Source organism: Callithrix jacchus, chromosome 4 (assembly GCF_049354715.1).
Source record: "Callithrix jacchus isolate 240 chromosome 4, calJac240_pri, whole genome shotgun sequence".
Classification (NCBI taxonomy): Eukaryota; Metazoa; Chordata; class Mammalia; order Primates; family Cebidae; genus Callithrix; species Callithrix jacchus.
The window spans coordinates 155,769,726-155,790,360 of record NC_133505.1 but is presented as its reverse complement, the minus strand read 5'-3'; the positions used below and the strand labels follow the sequence as shown (position 1 = coordinate 155,790,360).

The window sequence follows — 20,635 nt, the reverse complement described above, 5'->3', positions numbered from 1 at the left end:
GGATCTGCTCCCAAGATGGCTCACACACATGGCTCTTGGTTGGAGGTCTCAGTTCCTTACTATGTGAACCTCTCTTCATCCATTGCAGTTGACCTCCCTCAGAGAAAATGACTGAGCAGACAGTAACCAAGTTGGAAGCCATAATATCTTTTATGAAGAGTGTTGATCTCTTGTGTCACCAGGATTTAGTTAGCCCTTTAGCTCAGACTGTGTATTAGACACCACACACACACACACACACACACACACACACACACACATGCTATACGACAAGATAAAGCCAAATGGAGAAAATGACCTTTTTTCTTCAAAGGAGTCTAATTTAGGGTAAGACCTCCCCTTGCACAAAGAATCGAGTTTATGTTGTCTTCTAGAAAAAGGAATCATATCACATCAATCACATCACATCAAACTCTACATTAAAATTCTGTAAACTCTTTAAATGGCTTGTTGTTGAAAGGGCAAAGGAAATCCTAGTTTCAAAATCCAACTATTTAAGGTTTATTATGCTTCTCGCTATTTAACTCACATTTCCTGCTGAGTAGACACACCTGCAGGGCATACCTTGAGCTATCGGTCATGTTCCTACATACAGGTACATGGGATTTGAACTCCAATAAGAGCTGGGAGGCTAAGGCAGCCTCCACCAGCTATCCACCTTCCTTCAGCAAGCCTCTGATGGGGGTAGGGCCACCTTGACCTCGTGCAACAGGATCCAGGGCTCTCTGGGCAAAGAACAGTTTACCTGGGCCTTGGGACCTGCCAGTGATGCAGATGGGATTTGGGTTTGGCTGTGGAATGTGAGGCAGCAGACATTTGGGGAGCTTTTCATCTGCTGCTTCTTCTTTTTTTTTTTTTTGAGACAGAGTGTCACCCAGGATAGAGTACAATGGCGCAATCTCGGCTCACTGCAACCTCCGCCTCCTGGGTTCAAGAGATTCTCCTGCCTCAGCCTACCGAGTAGCTGGGTTTAGAGGCACCTGCCACCCCAACTGGCTAATTTTTATATTTTTACTAGAGACCAGGTTTCGCCATGTTGTCCAGGCTGGTCTCGAATTCCTGACCTCAGGTGATCCACCTGTCTCCGTCTCTCAAAGTGCTGGGATTACAGGCATGAGCCACCACACCGGGCATATCTACTGCTTATTTTTAGAGGGAAAAATGCTTTCTTCCATCTCAGGACAACAAAAGACAAAACAATAAACAGGTCACTGAATGCATATGCAAGGCTTGTTTTCACAGCAGTACATTAAGAAGAATAGGAAAACACAAACAATGTTGTTTGTCTTTCTCTTTGGATAAAATGACAATGAGAAAAAATAACTGATGGATTTCTGAAAGTAATTATACTTATGATGATACCACAGGCAGCCCTTGCAATTGCTTTGCCACATTCTATTTCTTGCTGCTATTTGGGGAACACTTGGTTTGTTAGGATAAAATCACAATTGTATTTTCAATTTGCTGCTCTATCTATTCCACAGTCAGGATTTGACACACCAGAGTGCTTTCATCAAATGGAAGTTGGGCCAGAGAGAATGCATCACAAGGATGGTGCTTTCGTACTCACGCGTGTTTCCATCAGTGGAGTCCAGGTGGGCACCCACGGATTCATTTGCACACACCCCAGCAACATGCTCAAGGAAAGGCTGATGGAGAATGTTGCCAATTTCAGTTTCCATGGGGAGAAATGGAGCCATTAAACCTTTGGAACCTGGTGATTTTATGTTTGAACAAAAAGCTCAAGATTTTGGAATCCACATCTCCTGGTTCTAACTTTCCTTTGCAAGCCCAGGGAACTAACCGCCCTTCATCATCAGAAGAGATTGTTTCACTCCTTTACTTCCTCAGGTCTTTTCAAGGTGAGCAACCCTGGACACAGACCTCCCATGGAGAAAAGCTTGCTTACAAATGGAGTTACCTGGGTCTTTGTAGATACTGAGCACACCCTTGAAGTAATGAGGTAAAAATCTTTCCAGTAAAAGCAGCACATCTTCCAGCTCTTCAAGGATCCCCACGAGCAGGAAGTTTTCATTCACGTTCAGCTTTGCTCTTTCAAGGGCCCACTCACCAGGCTCCCTTTATGGATATAAAAATTATTTTAAAATCACAGATTCATATTTGAAATGCAGCAACAAGATGCTGAAAGTTTATCCTCTCTACCTCCCACCTTCACTTGCATAAGTCCAAATCCTGTTTCCCAGATGGGGAACAGGACAAGCCCAGATGTAGCCCCCTCTGGAGCCTCCCCAGTGCTTCCAGCCGGTGTCCTGTGCTGCTCACGGTTCCTTCTCTGTCACTTTCATCTATGCTTCACACCAAGCCCAAGGCCTTGAATTTAGAGAACTTGCCTGAGTATTGTGGAAGAATAAATGCAGGCACAGGCTGTCAGGTCCTGACAAATACTGATCAAGGGGTAAGTAGAATGGCTTTTTAATAGGAGGACCAAATTGAACCAATTAAATGAGTTTAGAGGTTTTGAAATACGAAACATACTGACATAGTATTTACGTAGAAATCAAAAGCAGCATCAGGTCATGCCTGTTAATCATCTAATTCTTTGGAAGAGTTAAAGAGAAATGTTTGGATTTTTGTTTTGTTTAGATTGCAGAAGGAAAACAGCCTAGTCTCATTTGTAGATCAGATCTCTGAACTGAAACTTAGGTGAGTCAGAAAAGCACAGGACTGGGGGGCTTTAGGCCTGGCTGCCATTTATCATCTGGGGGAATTGGGTGAGTCAGGGTTCTCTTTTGAAAAATGGTAATAATAACCCTTACCTAGTTCAAAGCATTGTTGTAAAGATTGTACAAGGTGATGAAAGAGTTATAAAAGTCATTGTGTGTGCATCAAGGTACGGCATCATGAGTCACCTCTCCAAGATTAGGAAATTTAAAAATCGAAAAAATACTACACAATTTAAAAAGCATTTTAGGGAGTTTAAATCGTGTTTCTTGTTATAAAGGCAGTCATTGTGATCAGCAAGTGAGTCATCCGGCCCCAGATCTTCTTAGTACCTGATGCACTAAATGTTAACCAGGAGGTATTTATTATTGAGGCAACGGGCAGGGGCAGGGGCAGGGGCAGGGGCAGGGGCGGGGGCAGGGGAGAGGCCACCTGGACTCAGGGAGCTCACGGTGAGGTCAAAAACAAACATTCCTAGCCCTGTAATTTGGACCATAAGCAAATTCTTGTTACAGCAAATGAAACAAGACAGGAATAACAACAAGACGCCTAATACCAACGCAGAGATTATAGCATTAGCAAAAAAAGTACAATGAACGCGTTGCCAGCGTAGAAGTAGCAGTTCCCGTTTGGCCTCTTCAGAAACACAAGGACCCTCTAGTTAATGTTTCCTTTGGGGAAGAATGTCACTTCTGGTAGCAGAGTTGATTTCCTACCAAAGATAATGCTTCATGGTTGCTGCCATTTCTTCTCCAGGCTACAACACTTGTCTAGTACAGTGGATTTCAACTGTAGCTACACTAGAAGCATCCGGGGAGGCAGCTGCACACAAGACTATGATTGGGTAGGGGTTTTCACAAGTATGTAGGGGTGCTGAGGCAGGGCCTGGGCAGGCCACACCCCGGGGGTCCTGCCTATCTGAGTCAGTCACTTTCTAAATGTCGTGCCTTCAAGTAAGGTTGATGAGTGATCACTACAAAACACTTTCTTCTCTGCCTACGAAGTATATCTACTATAGGATTGTGGGCGTGGGCTTCCAGTGTCTCAGACCCAATGAGACATGCCGCCAGGGCAGGTTGTTGGTTAAGTCAGTCACTGTAGAGGAGCAGGCTGGGTGTTCGCTCCTGGTCTTCATGATCACACGGGTCGAGTAGCGACAACTATGTTTTCGGTATAAACAAGGGTTTGGTTCCAGTTACAAAGCTTTATATGGTCGTCCCATGAGGCCTCTATCAGACCCTGATTTTGAAATTTCATTATTTACAGGACATGTGGAGTCTCAAATGTTATCTTGAAAGATGAATAGTAAATAGGCACTGAATTCCCAGAGATTGAGAGACTAGGGATACAAAAGATTCCCACTGGGTACCAGGCTGGTGGGGTCCCTGCCCTTGTTGTGCGCATGTGCATGCCATGAGCCTGCTTTAGCCCTTACCTGCATCTAGGATGCTGTCCACAAAAGTACGGGATGATGTAAAATAACCTGGGGTTGGAACACTCAGGATAATTTTCAAGAATACACTCATTGATATCCTAGAAGAGAAAACACAGCAGTCAAATGTCTGGTAGTCTCTGCAAGGCTCTATCAAGTGCCAAACAGTTTAAGTAAAATTCATGATTGAATTACACAGGCAAGCCTTGAGAAGATGGAGAGAATTCATAGATTTCATGAGAAAACTTCCTTTTTGCCTCCAGCATCCGGCTCCACTGGCCAGGCACACATAGGGCTGGGCCATTGTAGATAGTGCATGCTCTGTTGAGTAAACTCTATCTCTGCACTTCCTGGTGGCTCCAAGTCTTAACCTTGGTCACAGGCCTTGGGAGGGCAGTTGTACCCACTGTGCTTTGTGGTTGCCCCAGCAGTAGCCAGCAAATCAGTAGGCATACAGTTGGCAATTCACAAATGTTTGTTGCATGAATTCAGCGTTTCTCTGTGTATCCACGCATCCAACAATTAAGTACCTGCAGTAGTCTCCTAAGGGTTTGTACATTTTAAAGGGGCTGTAAAATCATTTCTAACATTACATTCGCTTAAAAAGTAGTGGGATGTTTATATATAGATACCTCACTTTCAAAGGCGACAGTAGCGATTTCCAGGTTTTCCATTTCTTTTATATGAGGTTGGACATGGTGTTTCTGAGGGCATTACAAGAGCTTGAAACGGCTTGGTGGGGGTAAGAAGAAGGGCTCAAAATCAACTTTTATCAAAGTAGACTACATTAGACATTATAAATAAGACATGCCTGGTTCTCAGGTATTCCTAAGGGGAAAAGATAACTCAATCTACAAATAAACCAAACAGCTGTAGGATGTTTTTCCAGAGACAATATTGGCAAGGCAGATTAAGAGTGGACATAACTCCCAAACACGGTTGATGAAATTTATGAGTCGCTAGAAGCTACTATATCTGATATACAGGTGTAGGTGTAGCCATTTAGGTGTGGGTGTTTGGCTATTAACAATTTTTTAGTTCAAGTTGGGAATGAGAGAAACATAATTTACACTTTTTCTTAAAAACAATAATCCCTCGCGGTGGCTCACGCCTGTAATCCAGCACTTTGGGAGGCCGAGGCGGGTGGATCACGAGGTCAAGAGATCGAGACCATCCTGGTCAACATGGCAAAAACCCGTCTCTACTAAAAATACAAAAAAAAATTAGCTGGGCATTGTGGCACGTGCCTGTAATCCCAGCTACTCAGGAGGCTGAGGCAGGAGAATTGCCTGAACCCAGGAGGTGGAGGTTGCGGTGAGCAGAGATCGCACCATTGCACACCAGTCTGGGTAACAAGAGCGAAACTCCGTCTCAAAAAAAAAGAAAAAAAACCCCTTCATACTTCTTCAGTTTATATACCAATTAAGTAAATTACACAATTACAATAACAAATTCAACAGAAATAAACAGAATCTGCAAAAACACAACTGATAGTACTCCAGCACTTGAGTTAACCATGAGGAACAGAGGTGCGGTTCCCAGAGAGGAACATATGAGAAGTGAAGAGGGGACTACATCAGTCCGTTCAGCCATGTGGTTAGGTGAAGGTGATAACAGCATCTCATTGTGCATGAAAACCCATTAAAAACGCATGACACTAGTCCTGAAATACCTTTCTAGGAAGAGTTGGACACTGAAAGATGTATGTGTGTAATCTACATGGGGATATTCATTGCTGCAGTGAATTTATTTATTACAACAAAATATGGCAGAACTTAAGTGTTCATGAATGGGGGATTGGTTTTAAGAGAAATTATGGTACATCCACACAATGAAATACTGGATACTTGGAAAGAATGAGGAGGATCTATGTGTGCTATCCTGAAAAGTCCTCGATAAATTTTCAAGGGAATAAAGTTGACCATAGGACAATATGAACATGTAGGACAATATGTAAATAAACATGTTTACATAAACACAAAAGCATCTGGAAGGAGACATAGTGCATGGTTGAAAGCAGTTATTTCTGGTAGTTGGCATAAAGGAAGATGAGAATACACTGAATTGTGCTTTGTTCGAAGTGTTAGCTTTTATTACAATATATGCATCTTACATTTATCATGAGAAAACTGTGCAGAGATTTACACACTGTGAAACAAACCAAAGCTTGTGTGGGCGGTGCCTGGGCTTTGCCTTGAGGATGCTCTGAGCCCCATGCTCCCCTCACATTTGAGGGTGTCCTCTGGTAGTTGGCCTACCCCCAGGACCTGAGCCTTTAGTCCGAGGGACCCGGTCACCCTGGCGGCCTCCCTCCGTAGCAGTGGCAACAGGGAGGGGGCCAGGAGCTAGGTGAGAAGCAGAGCCTAGGCCAAGGCAGTGTTCATCTGCTGAGGTTGAGATTTCACAAAGAAGGACAGAGTAAAGCGATGGGGGGCATCCAAAGAGCTGTCACATAACACAGTCAGCCCCCCAGAGTCCTGCATTAACAGGAGGGGTGGGGCCACAGAGACTGCCAGAGCCTCCTACAGGGACTCTCATGGCACCTGCTGCTTCTCCAGAGTTGCCCTTGAGCAAGTACGTGTGAGCTTGTTTAGGCTGTACACTTGGAGCACAGACTGTTCACAGCATCTCTAGTGCTCAGCACCCTGCCTGAACAAAGCAGGAATGCAATAGATACTGAATGAATGAGTGAATAAACGGCAGAAGGAGAGAGACAAGGCACACAGCTTCAGAGCAAGAAAGGAAGCAGATACTTCTTCCATTTTCTGACCCCGCCAGGTTTTTGTTTTCAGCAATCTTGGGCTCGCAGGAGTAGACAGAGGGCATCGGCTGGTTGGTGAGGGGAGGACGGAGGAGGCGCTGGGGCCTAAGATGGCCACTTCCCTATTGGAATCCACAAATAACCTCACGAGGTCAATTCATGGACATAAACTCCTAGTTTTAAAAGTGCAGTTAACAATTCTTTTTTTAGACAAAGGCATATCCTGGGGGATTTCAAAGAGCTCCATTTGAGCCCATTAGGTTGATGAATGGTGTTCATCAAAACCCGTCTGAGACGATGCTATAGGAGGATATAAATAAAGACGACTGGACCGGAAGATCCAGAGGAAGCAGAAATGAGCTGAGAAGCCCCAGACATTGACATTGAGCTGACAACTGCTTGGCCACAACGGCAATAAATGGGGATGCTGCTGCCTGGCAGCCTGAGGACCAGGGGTCTGCAGGAAACTACTGCTGGCACCTTCCGCCCAGTCCGCTCTTAGCAGAACCCAGACCTTCAGTGAGCGGCATCTCAGCCTCCTGGGAAAATGAATGGGACCAGTGGGCTGCACTTACAGTGGCCTGTTCTGACGGGTCTCCCGGGACCATTTGGTAGCCCTGGTGTTCATGATTTATCTTTGGTGTAAGATTTATTGTCCTGCGTTGTTTTACAATCACCTTTTAATACCAAAGTTCTCTTAGCACATATATTTTCTAAATGATTATGGAACTTCATCTTTTCCTTCCACGTAGTGCTTCTAGGATAAGATTCCCTTTTTAAAAAAAAGAAAAAAAAAACCATTTAATCTGGATTTCAAACTCTTGTCTGAGATTGCCACCGCACTGATGACTTTAGGCAAGCCAGCCTGCTTGCCAGTGCTCAATGTATGACGTGCTCGCCTGCTTCCTCGGTCTTGGCACACACCATGGGCACCCCTGCAGTGCCCTTCCCTGCCAACTCCAGCCCTCTTTATCATGGGGTCTTAACGTGAGACCCCACACTGCTCAGGATTTTGCATTATTAGGAACATGAGATCGTCTCTCTGAGTAAGCATTCCAGATAACTATGAGAATCCTTTTTATTGCCAACACTATACAAAAATTAATCCATTTGTGTTGCAATGTATTCTAACTGTACCATTTTAGAAAGCATAAGCTTTCCTCCCTCTAGATTTTCTTTGTGGGTTCGCCTTCTTCCATTCTGATCTTACAGGAAATTCATCCTTTATCCATTTGCTCCTGTAATGTTTCCACCAGATTGATGGTGACGGTTGACCTTCGCCCTGAGTCTGAAGGGCCAGCTGGGCTCAGAGAAAACCTGAGTCACTGCCTCCAGCTCGGGGGAGTCCTTCCTGAGGCCTCGCTCACCCTCACTCCCACAGCCCCTCTTCACCCCCACAGGATGCTGACTGCAGCTTCCCAGCGAGCAGCTAGCTCTTCCTTCCACCTCTCTGCCCTGCCACTGTGCAGCCTCCAGAGTTGCCCCAGTCGCTGATCTGAAATGCGTCTCCATCCACTGCACTTCCTTGCTCTCCTTGGAAGACTCTTATTGACAATGCAGCAGGGATGACAATCAGGGCACCTGATACAAACAGTGAATTCCCTGGCGGGACTTCCAGGGCATTTGATAGGAGGACCTCTGGCGACTCTGAGAGGGTGGTCACTCTCCAGGAGCTGTCTGTGTGTTAGGTAATTCATCCCATGCCTTTGCTCTTCCTCTCCCTTACCCCTCCCTCCTCACCTGGTCTCAATAGCAGACCCAGGTTTTTGCCTGGGAGAGTTAACACACTCCAGTCCACCTGAACTAGCATTCACTGGGGTCCAGAAAAAGGAGGCAGATGTGGCCATGGGCTTCCTTCCATTCTGGCCATTCACTGCCAGCCACATCTGGCAGGTAGGATCCCTGGGACAAGAGCTCAGGTACCCCACATCGCATACTCTCTCCACTGTTGGCTGGAACCCAAATGTCTCTAGAAGTGGGGTCTGTCTGGAACTTCATCTATCAGTTGGGACCTGGCACTCTAAGCTAGCTTTAGTCCTTAGGGCTAGACCTGCTCCCAACATTCCCTGCCAGTGGCCAGGATTCTTTTAGAAGTGAACAGATTTCCTTCTGCTGCCCATGAAAGGACTTCCAAGCTGGACAGAGTGCCACCTGGCATCCCGAAATAACCTTCCCACCCACCTTGCAGGGGCTCCTCTGTGCATCAGCAATTGCTTCACCCACATTAGGGCTCGCTCTAGAGATCAGACGCTGCGCTGGAGGCCTGGACACCTCCTACTCCCTCCCTGCCAGCCAATTTTCACAGCCCTGCCTCCTCCTCCTCACTCTGCATTGCCAGGCCCACAGGCCTCTCGCCTGCTTCTGCCTCAGACATAAAACTGCTTATTTATTTCCCTGTAGATCAAGAACTTGACAACTGCTTCTTCTCTTGGATTTCCAGTTTTAATTTTAGAAAGGGTAGAAGGAAGAAAATCCCAGGTGGAGTTAATTTTATCACAAGAGGTGAACTTAGACACAATCCACATGTTATTTATTCTTTTATAAGACGGCACCTTGTCTAAAAGCCGCTGAACTGAGAAAAGGCTTACTGGTGTTTTTACACAGCTCCATGCTTGAAACATGATCAGCTTTGTCCATACGGCCCATGGCTTTTGAAGACAGGATTTCTGACTGCTTTCAATAACAGAATCCTTAAGAGGCCATATGCAAAGTTCCCTGAATGAGGAAAAAAAAAAAATGGGTGCTGGTCCCAGCCCTATGACTAATTAGCTGGGTGTCCTCAGCTAAGTCATGCAATCTCTGAGTTTCTGTAAGCTACATAATCTTAGTCTATGAAACTGAAGATGGATGTACCTGGTTCCCTAAATAACCAACTTTTTTTTTTTGAGATAGACTTTTGCTCTTGTTGCCCAGGCTGGAGTGATGGAGCAATCTTGGCTCACTGCAACCTCTGTCTCCTGGGTTCAAGCGATTATTCTTGTTCAGCCTCCATAGTAGCTGGGATTACAAGTGCCTGCCACCATGCCTGGCTAACTTTTTTGTATTTTTAGCAGAGACAAACTCGGACTCCTGACCTCAGGTGATCCACTGGCCTCAGCCTCCCAAAGTGCTGAGACTATAGACATGAGCCACCGTGCCTGACAATTCCCAACTTTTAAGAATAGTTTTATAATCTCAAGATTTAGAAAAAGTGGTAATTTCTTAGATTCTAAAACGTATGAGTTAATACAAGGCATTTATTCTGCATTTATCATTTGAACTTTTTCACCTTTCACGAAAGGCACAGAGAGAAAAGCACCAAGGTTGGTATCAGACAAACCTCAGTTCAAATCTTGGCTCTACCTCTTGTGAGTTGTGTAGTCTTTGGCAAATGCTCAATTTTCAAAAGCTCAACTTCTTCATCCGTAAAAAGAGGACAACAATACTTGCCTCTTAGACCTTTTACTAAGATTAGAAATCATGTATGCCAGTATTTTACCTGCCACTCATCTGTTAAGATTATGCCATCTTTATTATACCTTCAGCATTTAAATTCCCTTTTCCTTTATATTTAAAAACACAATTCCTGGCCAGGTGCCATGGCTCACGCCTGTAATCCCAACACTTCGGTAGGCTGAGGCAGGTGGATCACCTGAGATCAGGAGTTCAAGATCAGCCTGGCAACATGGTGAAACCCCATCTCTACCAAAAATACAAAAAAATAGCTGGGTGTGGTGACAGACACCTGTTATCCCAGCTACTTGGGAGGCGAGACAGGAGAATTGCTTGAACCCAGGAGGTGGAGGCTGCAGTGAGCCAAGATCACGCCACTGCCCTCCAGCCTGGGCGATGAGCAAAACTCTGTCTCAAAAAAAAAAAACAAAAAAACAAAAAAAAAAACAACTCCTGGTGATTCCGATAGTTTTTTTTTTTTTTTTTTTTTTTTTTTTTTTTTTTAAAGAGTGACTCTGGCTCACTCACGGAGAAAACAGAGAGGAAGAAAAATATGGAAACATGTAATGTGCTATCTATGTTAAGTCAAAATAACAATAGAATTTGATGGAAACACAAACACCGTTATGCAAAATATGCCACTGTGGAACTCTGGACTTCTTAGACTCATCTTTCTCTGCACATAACGCAATGTAACACGATGATATAAAAAGCTCTTTTTCAATGTGGGTTTAAAATTGATTTTGGAACCAGTCTTCACACGCTAAGAATATGGATAACATGGAAAAGGACGGTTTCTTATGCTGGCTGTGTTAGAAGTGGGAGAGGGAAAAATGACTGAGTGTCATGCACCATTGAGGCAGAGTATCCAAATTCTTGACCCATAAGTGGACCATGGTAATCAGAGTACAAGTTTAATGGGCTAAATGGAATGGGATGTGGTCTAAGCTAACTTTTATTGCCTCACACACTCTTCCTTGTAAGCCTTTTTCAAGCCTTGTAAAATATTTTAAGCCAGAACCAGAGGAGTCAAACAAGACTTTTTAGTGAGGCTTAATGGATATGAAAGTGGCAGATGGCCAGATACCATCATCCTCCCATTCCATGCTCATGTCTGGTGTGAATCACTGATGACACACTCCAGCTGAGATGGGAAGTGTCCTCCAGAATTCTTCTCGATACAGCCATCCAGGAAGCAGAAGCACTTTGCTCTCCCTGCCGTTAAGCACAGCATGCAATGTTGGATGTTTAATATCTATGGCATCCACTATGGTGGCTTTGTGGTCCTTTATACCACTTCTGAGTTTATGGCTATGTGTCTGATGGCAGGATGGCAGATAAAGAATTTCAGGATGAATGAGACATCATGCTACATTGACTTTATTTCACTTTTTTTCATGTGACTTAAGTAAAGCTTTAATAATTTAGTTTTAAAATTTTGGGGAAATGTATTTTTTGTTTGTTTTTTGAGACAGCCTTGTTCTGTCACCTCGGCTGGAGTGCAGTGGCACCATCTCAGTTCACTGTAACCTCTGCCTCCTGGGTTCAAGCAATTCTCCTGCCTCAGCCTCCTGAATAGTTAGAACTACAGACATGTGCCTCCCACACCTGACTAATTTTTATATTTTTAGTAGACACAGAGTTTTGCCATGTTAGCCAGGGTGCTCTCAAGCTCCTGACCTCAGGTGATCCATTCACCTTGGCCTCCCCCAAAAATAGAAATGTCTTTGGAATTGTCAGAATGTATTTTTTGGGGGGTAGATCTATCACCTCAAGCATTTATTATTTGTGTTACAAACAATACAATTATATACTTTTAATTATTTTAAATGGACAATTAAATTATTTTTTAACATAGTCACACTGTTGTACTAGCAAATACTAGGTCTTAGTCATTGGGTCTAACTATGTTTTTGTACCCCGTAACCCTCCCCACTTCTCCCTCAACCCCCCCATTACCCTTCCTGGTCTCTGGCAACCAACCTTCTACTCTCTATCTCTGTGAGTTCAATTATCTTAAGTTTTAGCTCCCACAAATAAATGAGAACATGCAAAGTCTGTTTTTCTGTGCTTGGCTTATTTCATTTAACATAATGACCTCCAGTTCCATCCAACATGACTTCCATATTGTTGCAAATGACAGGATCTCATTCATTTTTATGTCAGCATATCTACTCTTATTTTAGTGAATATCCTTACTCACTGGGGACACTAGTCCAATGGAGCTCTTAAATTCTGAAACTGAAACACTTATGGACACAAGAGACCAAACATCTTTTTAAGTCATTTGGATTCTAAGAGTGTGTCTTTCCAGTTTCTATTGCATTGAACTAAAGACAAAGAAATAGTCACAGTTTTATGCTGAAATGCTCCATTATAAGATGAGGACCAATCTAGTATCCAGCTCAGTTTTCATTAGATTTTGGAGGCTCTTTTCAATGAACTACAGCAAAGTTAACTAAGCGTTTGAGATGACTGTGGGCAGGACGCTGTGCAAGCTGTCAGTGCCTTTCCCCCACAAATATCCTTGCACTTCTTCTGGTTAACACAGGGTCGCTAAAACAAGGAACCACGGTCTTTGAGGTTCAAGTGGTTTTGATGCTTTTCAGAGATGGGGAGCCCACAACTACAGTGGTTTCATAGAGTTTGGAAAACATGGGGCGCCTAACCAAATAAAAATGACACATCCCCATGGAGTCGAACTGGCCAATAGACAAACTGGTTGCTTTTATTTCTATAGCAAAATGTTTATCATAGTTATATTTAAAAGATCAAAAATATAACCAATTCAATTATAGAGATTAGGGAATTTGTAGTACATGCCATTGTAAATAATTGCAGGCATTTAAAATGTTTAAAAAGAATATGTAACTATAGGAAAAGTGCTGATCTGAGAAAGTCAGGATAAAATTCTATATATAATATGACTACAACTCTATAGGCTTTTTAAAAAACCTATATTTTAAATATAAATGGGAAGAAAATAAATTAAAAAAAAAGTTGTTTTCTTTTTTTTTTTGAGACAGAGTTTCGCTCTTGTTACCCAGGCTGGAGTGCAATGGCGCGATCTCGGCTCACCACAACCTCCGCCTCCTGGGTTCAGGCAATTCTCCTGCCTCAGCCTCCTGAGTAGCTGGGATTGCAGGCACCCACCACCATGCCCAGCTAATTTTTGTATTTTTAGTAGAGACGGGGTTTCACCATGTTGACCAGGTTGGTCTCGATCTCTTGACTTCGTGATCCACCTGCCTGGGCCTCCCAAAGTGCTGGGACTACAGGCGTGAGCCACCGTGCCCAGCCTCTAATTTTTTTTTTCCCAATCACATGGATGACTCTTACAGCTTAAGAAAAATAAAAATAAAGCCTGTAATCCCAGCACTTTGGGAGGCCAAGGCGGGTGGATCACGAGGTCAAGAGATCAAGACCATCCTGGTCAACATGGTGAAACCTCGTCTCTACTAAAAATACAAAAAATTAGCTGGGCATAGTGGCGCGTGCCTGTAATCCCAGCTACTCGGGAGGCTGAGGCAGGAGAATTTCCTGAACCCAGGAGGCGGAGGTTGCGGTGAGCCGAGATTGCGCCATTGCACTCCAGCCTGGGTAACAAGAGCGAAACGCCGTCTCAAAAAGAAAATAAATAAATAAATAAAAATTAAAAAATAAAAATAATAACAAAGTAGCTTAAGATACTTTCATTACCGAGAGAATCTGAGGAAGGACACCAAATTTTAAAAATTCATTTGTAAATAGATGGTGAGAAAGATGGGCAAATGGAAAAAGATGAGTAAAATTTTTTTAACATTCAAATGACTAATTTTTTCTAATTAGAAAAAAATGAAGTAATTTGGTTTTCTTATATTCCTCCAAAGCTGAGAATTATTTTAGCAACTTTAATTCTCCATTAAACATCACTCACCTCCTCTTTTTAACGTTGCCTAATTATGATCTTTTTAAACACATAAACAACTTTTAACACTTAATATTTAACTCATTTTACCAACATGCTTTAATCAACAGCTATGTTCACTGTTGCTTTTTATGCCCTTATTCCTTAATTTCCTCCATAATTCATCGTTTAATAATGCTTTTGGTGAAGTCAGTAAGTAGGAAACTCTCTGTGTCTGAAAAGGGTCAGTGGAATGATGTGTTTGCTGGGTGTAAAATTCCAGGTTGACAATTATTTTCTCTCAGTACTTTGAAGATATTACTGTAGTTGCCATCTGATGTCTATTGTTGCTGGCAAGAAGTCTGCTATGAGCCTAATGACGGTTCCCTCATTGGTCATCTGCTTTACTTCCCTTTCCTTGATAGCTTGCAGTTTCACTCTAAAACACTTGTGTGAGTATTTAACTTTGTTTATTCTATTCGGTAATCCCAGGGTACTTTTAGTATAAAAAATCACATCTCCAAGTTTAGAATATTTTATCTTTTAATTGCTTCAAATATTTCTTCCCTATCATTTTTCCATTCTCTTTTTTCTGGATCTCCTATTACATGCCTATTGAAACTTTACAATATTTTTTCCATATCTTTTAACTGCTCTATCTACCTATCTATCTGTCTGTCTGTCTGTTTATCTATGTCTTTCTAAATTGCATTCTTGGTGAATTCTTCTTGACTATTTTATAAATTCATTAATTTTCTCTTTAACTTTATTTAGTTTAGAGTTTATTCCACTTCTTAAATTTTTACTTCAATAACCATATTTTTCATTTTACTTATTTACTTATTTATATTTACTTATTGAAGACATCCTCACATCCTTGTTTCACGTCTCTCTTATCATTTTCTGCTCTTTTAAAATGGAAGCTATTCACCCTTTGTCTTTCCAAACATCCTAGGCTCATTTATTTTAAAGACTTTGTCAGGTTGTTCCTTAAAGCCAGCTGGGGTGTATTCATATTCCAATACTAGATTGTGCTGCCTACCTTTCTTGGTATTAGATTTTTTCCCCCATGTTCCTTAGAATTTTTGGTTGTAGGCTCATTTTGGGTGGAAAATTCATAATCTGCCTTCATCTCCTTCCTCTCTCTGCTATCTCTCTCCTCTCCCTGTCTCTCCTTCTTTCTCATTCTCACCCTCTGTCTTACCCTAGTGGTTTTGTGGCTACTCCCATCTGGACTTCTGGATCCTCAGTCCAGAATCAGGTCTTATTTTTATTTCCCATTTTATGAGAGCGATGGGAATATTACACATTTGGTTACAAAGGAGCAAACAGTTCGGCTCACTTCTTACTTGTGAGTTTGCGGTTTCATTTTTCCACCTCTTTACGTCTTTAGCTTCCTATAAAGGCATAGTTCCAGGCAGAAGACGAGCAGTTGCTATGTTTAACTTCCCTTACTTGAAAGTGAGGGGAAGTGTGGCTTCTCACCCCAGGCCTTGGTTGAAAGCACTGAGCCTGATCTGGCCCCCATGTTAGCCAGGGCACTTCTAGTCTCCTTTACATTGTCCTGTTCTTGGCTGCTGCTACTGGATTCTGGACCAGAGCCCAGCTGGCCTGTGGATTCATCACTTCTCACCATTCTGGAATTCCTCCATACATGAGGATGTTCTTAACTGGTAAATCCTTTGAATGTCCTCTTTTTATATTTTATCAATCATTACAATATATTTGGAACCAAGGGAGTGTGAATTCACTATACCATCTTGATTGGGAGCCCTGTATGGGCTATTCATTCTTCGTTACTGTGACGTCTATCAGAAGCAATGCTGGGTGCAGAGGCATGGATAACCTGGGGTGTAAGGAGTGAAACTTGCTAAGTCAGAGGAAAGAAGTTAGGTAAGATGTCAAGTCTGTGCCAAAGCAAGATCACATGCTTAGTGAAATGTAATCATTTTTGCTCTGTACGTCAGAGAGGAAAGGGCAATGCATAGTCTAAGGCAGACATCAAACAGCATGATACCTGAGGGTTCTTCTTACAGACCCTGTAAGACACTATGTTACATCACAGCAGTGACTTTGTCTTAATGGTGTTGCTTTGAGTCTATTAATAGTGTTGTGTGTTGCCAAAAGTTCCAATATTTGAAGTATGCCCTGAATATAAAAAGTTAGTTTTTCTTCTATATACTCTGTATTAGAAATATATTCTAACCTAGAAGATTTGCCTCTCTGTATTATGGTACCTGTCCAGTGCCAGATAGGTATTCTAGTATAGTTGCTAAAAGTTGTCTTCAAAGATAATGACATTTTTATTTGAATTATGCTATGCCTAGCAAATCACCATGGGAGTCTGGGTGTCTAATAAAAGGTTTCAGATGATACTACTGCTTTTCAATAAACAACATCATAAAAATCTCACCAGTAAAGTGAAGTCCAGAATACAAGTACTATTACATTTTAAACAAACAGTAAGTGATCATGTAGGTAAAGATAGATCATTGTTGATACTTTTGCTTACTTGATACCTACATGACTGAAATGACATTAAATGACCTTTCTTATAACAGGTGACTACTCCCTGCTGGAAAAGGTGCATTCCAGATGTGGGCTCCACTTAGAGGAATAATGACTGAGATTTTGGATCTTGGTTGTGATTCTCATCTCCACAGCCCAGAAGGAGCCACATGGCTGGATCTCTGCCACTGGACGACTGCTGTGAGTGCTGCCTTGGTTAACCAGGCACGCACCAGCCACCTGGGCTGCAGTGCTGTGCTGCTTGGTGTATTCAGACCAGCACACAGATGGCGGCAGCCTTAGCCTCTAAGGGGCTGTGCTGATTATATTCTGAAGCATACAGTCAATGGGACTATTTATGCTTCTAATATTGACTCACCTTGAGATGCTGATGAAACTCTTAAAATAAGCAGGATATCAGGTTTATAGAAGGGCCCACATCCCTATCCCCTACTTAGTCACATAGAAAATGGAGAGATTGCCATTGTGAGTTTTCTCTAGGAGAAGCAGTGTGATATCACATGAATGTGCTGCCAGTGCATCCTATGGGGGCCACAATTTTGCTATTCTCAAGCTTAAAATAATCATGGAAATATATTTCAACATTTTTGTGTTCTCCGTGTAACACCAGAAGGAAAAGTGTAATACTGCAGATGTTGGTGAAAGTTGAATTGTGAGGTGGAGAGAGAAGAATCATTCACCTCAAATCTGTTCATTTCACCTGTCATAAGAAGCCCACAGCAGAGTCCACATCTCCACAGTTTAGTACTTCCTGGAGGCAGTGCTGAAAAGAAAGCTCAAGCTCAAACATCTTCCCAGCCAACATGGAGCTTTGCGACAGTAAGAATGGCAGGAATTCCTGGGAAACTAAGAATGGTCTTTAAGCGTTTTTATACCATAAAAGTTATTTATGACCCCTTTGGGCCACACAAGTTTTGAAAAGCCACAGAAACTGTCTTAGCCTCAGAATTTTAATGATTTTGCCTTCTTAGCTGAAGAGGTTCAGAATTTCGCTTTCTTTCACATCCAATAGTCTAATTGTTTTGGCTTAAGAACCCAAAACAAACCACAAAAGTTACACTTTCAACCTCTGGTTATCCAGGGTATAAACAGCATGTTTGTGGATTTTTTTTAGGCCAGCCCACAGCTTCTCATTTCTGTGGCTCCATAATCCCAACTCAGAAGGTCACTAAGGACCCATAATAAGTTTAATAAAGAGAAGTAAAAACATAAAATAATTATTTTAAATTAACAGGGAAATTCAGTTTCAGAGATTTAGTATCATGAATGACTGAGAATTGTCTATGAAATGGAGGTTCACTGGACTATTCTTTTATGAATACTTAAATTTTTCCATAACATGTAAAAAGCAAACCAAAAAATCCCAGAAAAAATAAATGACAGTGAGTGTAGTGTGTTTCCTACTGTCTGTTCTTGTCTTCAGAGGACATGAAGCAGGATTTATGTCAGTTCACTAAATGCATATATCCTAAAACATACCTGCATATAATAAAAATATTAGAGAACATTCTATAAGGAAGCTCAATTTTTTTCCTGCCTTCATTTTCCCTTTTTCTAATTCATTTTTTCATTCACTCACTCATTCACTCATTCATTTTCCGTCTTTCTCACTACTTTAAAGCTTCTTGGACTGTTTATCTAGTGGGTCAGAGACCTTCAGGAATCCTCAGACCTTTACAATTTTCCATCCTAAGTTTATTTAGAGATCTCATTTCTGACCCTTTCATTGGCTCTGCTCCCTGGATTCTTTCTCTTCTAGAATAAAAGATGACTACATGGAATCCAAGAAAAAAAAGCTACAAAATCAAGCCCTTTATTATGCTGGTATTTGAGATTTCTCTTACAGCTTCCTTATAAAACGTTCTCTAATATTGGTAGTATATGCGGCTATGTTTTAGGATATATATATTTAGTGAACCAACGTAAACCCCAGTTCATATCCTCTGAAGATGAGAACAGACTCTGGGGGGCTCCAAAAGCAGGGAGGGAGGGGGCAAGGGCTACAAAGCTTCCTATTGGGTATTATGATCATTATCTGGTGACAAAATCAACAGAAGCTAAGACGTCATTATCATGCAATATACCCTTGCAACAAACCTGCACATATGCAACCTGAATCTAAAGTTAAAATTCTAATTAAAAACATAACAAATAAAGGCTGTTATAATAGCATTTTTCCCTCTTGCTACTCTTTTCTTTCTCTTATTGATGTTCCCTCTCCTTTTTAGGTTAAGTTTCCATGAATCAGATCAAGGCTCTATAAACAACAACAAAAAAATTCAAGTCACTAGAATAACTTTTTGTAGCTTCTTTATGTAAGTATTGAAATGAAGAACTACTAAAACACACTTTCCCAGATCTATCTGTCCTCTAATTCTCCCAAGTTGAGAACTGAAGCCAAGGAAAAGCAAATATACACGCAAGTTAAAATATATTAATTACTCTGATGATGAAGAGATCAATTCCACACACTAAGTGTAGAACTATGTTTATTATTTAGACACACAAGAGAAAGAATCTGTGGGAGGAAAAGCAGAGTCTTCCCGGTGAAAAACTGATTGAACAGGCTGGGCATGGTGGCTTGTGCCTATAATCCCAGCACTTTGGGAGGCCGGGGTGGGTGGATTACATGAGGTCAGGAGTTCAAGATCAGCCTGGCCAACATGGCAAACCCCTGTCTCTATTAAAAATACAAAAATTAGCTGGGCATGGTGGCAGGTATCTGTAGCCCCAGCTACTCAAGAGGCTGAGGCACGAGAATTGCTTGAATCTGGGAGGTAGAGGCTGCAGTGAGCCAAGGTGGTGCCACTGCACTCCAGCCTGAGTGACACAGTGAGATCCTGTCTCAACAACAACAACAACAACAACAACAAAAACCTGAATAAATATTCGGGAGAGGGCTTTTTCTTTTCTCTGTCTTACCATGAATAGCTTCCAAAGCTACAGAGTGGAAGAACCAGTTCTCTATACTGAGATAAACACTTTCAACACTTAAGGTATAACACTCAATGAACATTTGAGTATTGATGCTAACATCCAAAGAGTAGCATCCTCCAACGCTTCTCTTACTGGGTTCCCAACATCCGCTGGGCACTGTGTTGTGTGCAGTCTGTCCCCACTCTGCCCCCAACCCCTTGCTGAACACATGCTCCAGACAAACAGCAAACAGCAGTGCCCCCAGGTGCCTCCCAGGTCATGGAAATGCATGAATAGGGCCACGTGCCTGCAGACACTGAGGGGTGGAGAAATGCAGGGCAAGCTAGGAACACACATGCCCTGTCGCCAGGGCCCAGATGCTGGCCAGCTCCAGCCAGTTTCTGCCACACAAAATTTGTCCCAGGGATGCCCAATATTCTCACCTCACAAGAGAAGCTAGAATTTGGATTTGGATCTTTGTGTGAAATCTCTCAATAATTAAATGTTGGTACTCAAACAAAAACAAAACCTGTAAGTGAAACAAAACACATTAGCAGGTCAAATGTGGCCCACAGGTGGCTGGATTATGCCCTATTGTCTTTAATCATAGCCATTTCAAAATAAGATTTTATAATCTGCTGTACTATGTTTCTGATAAAAATAATTCTGGTAGGCTGGGCTTGATGGTTCATGCCTGTAATCCCAGAACTTTGGGAGGCTGAGGCAGGTGGATCACCTGAGGTCAGGAGCTTAAGACCAGCCTAGCCAACATGGTGAAAACCCATCTCTACTAAAAATACAAAAATTAGCTGGGTGTGGTGGCATATGCTTGTAATCTCACTTACCCCGGAGGCTGAGGCAGGAGAATCACTGGAACCCGGGAGGCAGAGGCTGCAGTGAGCCGAGATTACACCACTGCACTCCAGCACTCCAGCCTGGGTAACATAGCAAGACTCAGTCTCGAAAAAAAAAAAAAGAAAGACTAATGTTGGAAGAT

At 42.3% G+C, this 20,635-nt stretch overlaps 1 protein-coding gene across 2 annotated transcripts in view; it reads right to left on the bottom strand.

The window, feature by feature from the left end:
* The window catches only part of UST (uronyl 2-sulfotransferase), a 316,876-nt gene that overhangs the window by 55,540 nt on the left and 240,701 nt on the right, over window positions 1-20,635 (bottom strand). For both annotated transcript variants that reach the window (XM_002747070.8, XM_054254508.2), the window contains 2 exons: window positions 4,118-4,215; window positions 1,922-2,079 (listed from right to left, as the gene is read on the bottom strand). In XM_002747070.8, coding sequence (XP_002747116.4) covers window positions 1,922-2,079; window positions 4,118-4,215 — 256 coding nt within the window. The remainder of the gene's footprint in view (window positions 1-1,921; window positions 2,080-4,117; window positions 4,216-20,635) is intronic.